Source organism: Triticum aestivum, chromosome 7D (assembly GCF_018294505.1).
Source record: "Triticum aestivum cultivar Chinese Spring chromosome 7D, IWGSC CS RefSeq v2.1, whole genome shotgun sequence".
NCBI lineage: Eukaryota > Viridiplantae > Streptophyta > Magnoliopsida > Poales > Poaceae > Triticum > Triticum aestivum.
In genome coordinates this window covers 581,702,742-581,709,269 of record NC_057814.1, presented here as the reverse complement: position 1 = coordinate 581,709,269, position 6,528 = coordinate 581,702,742, and the positions used below count along the sequence as shown (strand labels likewise).

Here is a 6,528-nt window from a genome sequence, read left to right as displayed (position 1 = left end):
CTCGGACTTGAATTTTATTTTGCCATGCCTAGATTGTTGAACTATGATATTTTGCTTTGTTGAATTTGTGCTCTATGATCCACGTACATGGATTGCATGATTTGAGGATCCATATTTGAGATGTGTGGGTGTTCGGCACGCCCAATGAGGGGTCGTCTAGTGCTGTCCATGGAGGCACCCAGATGCTTTCACGCCCGTTTAGGGGCCTAATTTGCCAAGTCCTGTAGATGCTCTAATTGGACACTTCTTTGTTCCCATCATGCAAGTAGGAACAACCACTAAATGAAGTATGTTCACCGAATATATAACTTGAAGCCTGAGCTGATCATCTACACCCTATAAACAGTAAAATCAAAATAAATACTATAAAAATTCAGATTTTTTGTGTGGTGTCCGTGATAAGTTTTAGGGCATTCGGATATCTGAGTAGCTCTCGGCAAAAAAACCAAAATCAGGTCCAAACTGTACAAAACAGTAAACTTTGTCATGAACACAAAATTTATCTTTTTAGCTGAGAGCTATTCAGATGTTCAAATGCTTTAAAATTTGGCACGGACACACTCAAGCAACTTTCACCACTGAAAAGTTAATTTTTTCTTCTTCAAAGTTTCTAGTATTTTTAGCGGATTTACTGTTGACTCCTGTGCTCACGTGAGCCCGGGAGCCAAAACGCCTCCTCCGACGCATTATTCAATTGAAGCGTGGCGCACGCCTATCTGATCCACCATGACATCATGGAAAATGAATCATGCACATGTGGGTTGCATTATTTATACCGAACAGTAGAGAGCAGATCAGGTCTAGACTCTCAGTTTGTTAGGCCAACTCCAATGCGCGACCCCACCCGCGTCCGTTTGCGGGTAACAGAAACAATAGCCACAGAGACAGCGATACCAATAGCAGAAACAAATAGCCGGAGACGGAGATCTGTCTGCTGCTGAGCCCGTTTGTTACCCGCGCCCGCCTCGCGCCTTGCATCCGCATCCATGCGGAGAGCTCATATTCGCAGCTTCACGCGCCAGGAAGCTCCCTGCCGTCCACGCGCAGGCGCTGCTGGGCTGGCCCATGTACACGTTCACATTTGAGAAAAAAGCAAAAAATCAGAAGAAAAAAATCGCCAAAAAACAATAAAATCCATGAATTCAGAAAAGTTCATGAACTTGAAAAAAAGTTCATTAAGTTTCAAAAAAGTTCATCAAATTTGAAAAAGTTCACGATTTTGAAACAAAGTTTAACGATTTTGAAAAAAATATTCCCTGAATTTAAAAAAAGTTCATCAACTTTACATAATTTTCTGTAACAATACATCGATTTAAAGAAAGTTCATCGATTTTAAAAAAATTGAAAAGGTCATCATTTAAAAAAATCACCTATTTTGGAGAAATTTCATGTAATTTAAGTAAAGCAAAAAACCAAGAAATTAAAATTTTAGCTAAACGGGTCGACCCAGCTTGGTGGGCTCCAGGCGCCCATTTGCAAAATGCATAGTAACAGACGTCTGAGCTTCAAATAGGATATGTCGTCCACACAGGCCTGGCGTGGCGTGCCGGGCGGGCACACATGCCAGCCTAGACAGCCCAGTCACGGCCCTAGCTGGGCCATGAAGGCACAACCCATTAAGCCACGTGTTGTGATGGCATGTGACGGGCCAGGCACGCGGGCTATCAGGCCGGCATGCCAAAACTGGCCCATTTGGCCAAGATTGGTTGGAAAAAAAATAAAAATTTAGCTGAACGGGCCGGCCCAGCTTGGTGGGCTCCAGGCGCCCGTCTGCAAAATGCATAGTAACGGACGTCTGAGCTTCAAATAGGATATGCCGTCCACATAGGCCTGGCGTGGCGTGCCGGGCTGGCACACATGCCTGCCAGGCACGCGGGTTATCGGGCCGGCATGCCAAAACTAGCCCGTTTGGCCAAGATTGGTTGGAAGCAGTGGATATTCTCCCTCATAGATTATCTTTATTCTATCAAGGGGAGCTGCTATACGCCGCTCACTGCGGCAGGTAGTCGCGGTTTCGCACAGGAGGCTTCTCACCTGTGCTGGCTGATTCGCTTTACTTCGCGGGATGAAAATATCATAAAAAAAGCGCTGGGGAATCGAACCCGCGACCTGCTACATATGCTCGCAATGCCCTAGCCACTACGACACGAAGCCTATTGTGAAACATTAGCAGCGCAAATTCAAAGAGATTACCGATAGCAGCAAAAAGTAAACCAGATCGTGAAATTCCAGAAAACTAGTTGGCTAGGGATCAAACATAAGACCTCACTCACATAACCACGTCCATAACCAATGTACTACCTAAGGTTATTTATCTAAAAGGGGCAGCCAGGTACATATGATCTATTATAGGCGGCAGATTAAATTTTTTTAAGAAAATTCAAACGTAATTTTTAAAAAATAAAAACTTTCTGGAACGCAAACAATATTTTGGAAGAATAAAAAGGAAAATAAAATTGATTTTTAGAACATTTTCAGAAATTATGAACTACTTCTTGTAAACGCGAACATTTTTTGACAAACAATAACAAAATAGAAAAAGTGAACATATTTCACAATTACAAACTATTTATTTACAAAACTCGAGCATTTTTTGAATTTTCGAATTAATTTTAAAATCATGAACATTTTTAGAATTTGTGCACAAATTTCGAAAACTGTAGCATTTTTTAAATATGTGACAAATTTTCAAAACAAGAACATTTTTTCAAGCCCGCGGACATTTTATAATTTGTGAACAAAAACTAAAAATGCAAACATTTTTTAAATTTGTAACAAGTTTTGAAACATGAATATTTTATGATTATATGAACAAATTTTGAAAATGAAATTTTTTTTAATTTGTGAACAAAATTTGTAAATAGGAATATTTTTTGAAATTCACAAACATTTTCCAATTTGTGAACAAAATTTAATCATGTTAACATTTTTTGAATTGTGAACAAATTTTGGAAATGGGTACTTATTTAAAATAATACTTTTTGGTTCTTTGAACAAAATTCAAAAAGGTGAATTTACGAACTTTTTTGTAAACATGAAAATTTGTCGAATTTCTGAACAAAATTTGCAAATTACAAATATATTCTGAATTTTTAGAACAAATTTCGAAATGGAGAACAATTCTGAAAATCCCAAACAAATTTCAAACCCGAACAATTTTTGAATACGAGAACATAAAATTGAAAATAAGAACATTTTTTAATTTGTGAACAAGGTTTCAAACAGGATCACTTTGTGAAATCCCGGTCATAATTTGAAAATTTCTGAGAACTTTGAACAAGAAAGTTCCAAAAATATTGGACACAAAAACATTTTTTGAATTCCTGATTTTTTTTTAAAATGGAAACATTTTTTAAATTTATAGACATCTTTTTTAAAACATGACCATTTTAAAAAACATTCAACGTTTTTTAAAAGTATAAACATTTTTTTAAGTTTCCGAACAATTTTCAGAACATGAACTCTTTAAAGAAAGAAAAATAAATGAAAAATGAAAAAAAGAAACAGCAAAACAAAAAATAAAAGAAAGAAGAAGAATAAACATAAAAATGAAAAACAAAAAACGAAAAAACCTAAAACCTAAAAGAAAACAGCAAAACCAAAACGAGAAAAACCGGCTGGGAAACTCTAGAAGGTTCCCAAAACCGGAAAACGATGCAACAGGTTAAAGGGCCCGGCCCAGGTGATCGCTCGATAGCCAGTCTCCTTGCGAAAGGTCGACATTTCGACGCAAAGTGCGTCTAATAGGAAATTCCTCTATCGAGCTTACTCCTATAATATTGTTTGGAAAAAGAGGTTTGAATCTAGGCCTCTACATCTAGAAAATGTAGACAACCATTCTTATTAATTATTATGCAGAGTACAGAACAAAAGCAACCACAGTTGAATCATTATAAGACATAAAAATAACATGTATGGTTAAGTCAATTTCCTTCGCAACAACGCCTCAAAGAACGCATAAACGTCATGATACCATCTTCAAGACGAGAATGTATCTGGTGCACCAAAGCAATTGATGCTGCCGGTGCACCGGACGCCGTTGCACATTCAAAAGTGTTCAAAAAAATCCAAAAAAAAATTTGTGTATCGATACAACATCAGTGTATGTTGTCACAAAAATTCAAATCAAAATTGAAAACAATGCTCAAGATACAAAAATGACAAATTTGATGTCAAATGTCCTAATGGGCCAAAACTGAAGCCCAATTTGTGTTATGTACTATTCAGTGTCAAATTTGTTATTTTCGTATCTCAAACAGTGTTTTGAATGTTGATTTAAATTTTTGTGACAATGTACATTCATGTTGTCTCATTGCACTGCTTTTTTCAGATTTTTTTGAACATTTTTTAATGTGTAATAGACGACCGGTGCACCGGTAGCACCAATTGCTTTGGTGCACAAGATACATTCCCTCGTCAAGACAGTCTGGACAGAGGTTTCATCGTGCTTTCCCAGACCGGTCAATGAAGATTAACACAACATCAAGTAGACAACGCCGACAACAAGTAACACGCAATTCCGTTGCCGCTAAGCCCGGCCAATAAAGTTCAGGACAAGAATTTTCGCTCCGGGCATGAAACGATGCTCCAATCGACATCTTGGAAACGCATTGTCCGACAGTTGCATCCGGTAGTACTCCATGCTGGGTTAAAATGGCACTAGCAATTTGGGGATGTATCCCCCCTTAGAGCATGAGGTGGATAAGGCAAGGTAGGTATGTACGAATGTATCCCTTATCCTTTCATAGGTGATTTTATTATTATTGGAGCATCGATAATTTCATTACTCTAGTACAACCGTCCACGCTGAGCAATAATGGAAAACCGGGACATTGTATCACGCCGCAGTATGAACTGGGAAGAGGACGCCTAACTGTACACTTCCCAGTTCCCACCATGCAAGAAGCAACAGCCACGAAATGAACAATGTTCACACATTATATTCAATTGAAGCGTGACACACGCCTCACCGGTTCACCATTGACTCAGATCTCGGGACCAAATCCGCCTCTGCATCACAGCATGGCAAACGAATCATATCACATGCGGGGTGCATTATTTATACTGAATTGTAGCGACCAGATCTGCTCCAGACTTATCAATTGGTCACATCTCTCAACGACTACATATATCCAGGGCAGCCGATCGCGAGCTATCCCAATCCCAATAGAGTAACAGACAGAGCTATCCCGATAGCAGAAACCATGGCGGGAGAAGGAGATCTGAAGCTGCTGGGCCTGCTGGTGAGCCCGTTCGTGACCCGCGTCCGGCTGGCGCTGCACATCAAGGGCCTGAGCTACGAGTACATCGAGACGGACGTGCTGGACAAGGGCGAGCTCCTCCTCCGCTACAACCCCGTCCACAAGAAGGTGCCCGTGCTCATCCACAACGGCCTGCCGCTCTGTGAGTCGCAGGTCATCGTCCAGTACGTCGACGAGGTCTGGGCCGCCGCCGGCAAGCCCATCCTCCCCGCCGACCCCTACGCCCGCGCCACCGCCCGCTTCTGGGCCGCCTACGTCGACGACAAGGTGCGTGCGTGCGTGCGTCTTTTCCCTGCTCTGCTCTGAAATGTGAAATGTGGGCGCCGGAGTGACGGTGTCGGTCGGTCTCGTCTTCTTGCTCTGCTCTGCAGCTGTTCCCCGCCTGGCTGGGCATCCTCTTGGCCCCGACAGAGGCGGCGAGGGCGGAGAAGGTCGGCGAGACGCTCGCGGCGCTCGCGCAGCTGGAGGTGGCCGCGGCCGAGTGCCTGGACGGCGGCAAGAAGCCCTTCTTCGCCGGCGACTCCATCGGGTTCCTCGACCTCGCCGTCGGGTGCAACATGTTCTGGATGGAGGCGCTGCGCAGGATGTTCGGCGTGACGTTCCTCGACGCGGGGAAGACCCCGCTGCTGGTGGCGTGGGCGGGGCGGTTCGCGGGCACCGAGGCGGCGACGGCGGTGGTGCCCGACCCGGACGACGCGGTGGCGTTCGCCAGGAAGCTTCAGGCCAAATATGGTTCCGCTCCACCTGCCAACTAGACTGGCTTCTTCTTCATGGAGACATGACTTGTCCGTGATGTAATAAAGCCGTGAAGGAGACATGATTTGTCGACCTTCATGGACATGGCTTACGTTTACGCAGTGCTATCTGAAGTTGTGAACCGCGCGCACTTGTTTCTTTTCTGAATGGAATGATGCATAGCAACTAGCAATCGAGCCAGTCCCTTCAATGTTCAAATCATGGACAGCCGCCGGGGATCCAGCCCCGAGCCCTTATCCAGGGGAACTCAAACCACGCCATGTCCATGGTCACCGGCGCCGAAAGCGCAAAGAAAGAGTAGTTATTTCACGCCATTCACGCAAGCATCGGTTGGCATCGGAAGCCAATTCTAAATCAACGGACTATTACGGGGTCTCCTCATTAACTAATCCCCCCCCCCCCCCCCTGATTTTCAGGGGGGTGTGGGCCCCTCATCATTCTTTCTTCCAATCAAAATGTCCCGGATAAGCTTCCCAGTAAAAGCCCGTTGTCATCTGTCCGTGCGCAAAGC

General features: G+C 43.2%; 1 protein-coding gene across 1 annotated transcript; it reads left to right on the top strand.

The window, feature by feature from the left end:
* The first annotated feature begins 5,092 nt into the window (after positions 1-5,092).
* On the top strand, positions 5,093-6,189 carry LOC123169443 (probable glutathione S-transferase GSTU6). The gene is made up of 2 exons (XM_044587316.1): positions 5,093-5,528; positions 5,633-6,189. Exons 1-2 carry the CDS (start codon positions 5,205-5,207, stop codon positions 6,014-6,016), a joined length of 708 nt encoding a protein of 235 aa, XP_044443251.1. The 5' UTR covers positions 5,093-5,204; the 3' UTR covers positions 6,017-6,189.
* Positions 6,190-6,528: the final 339 nt, after the last annotated feature.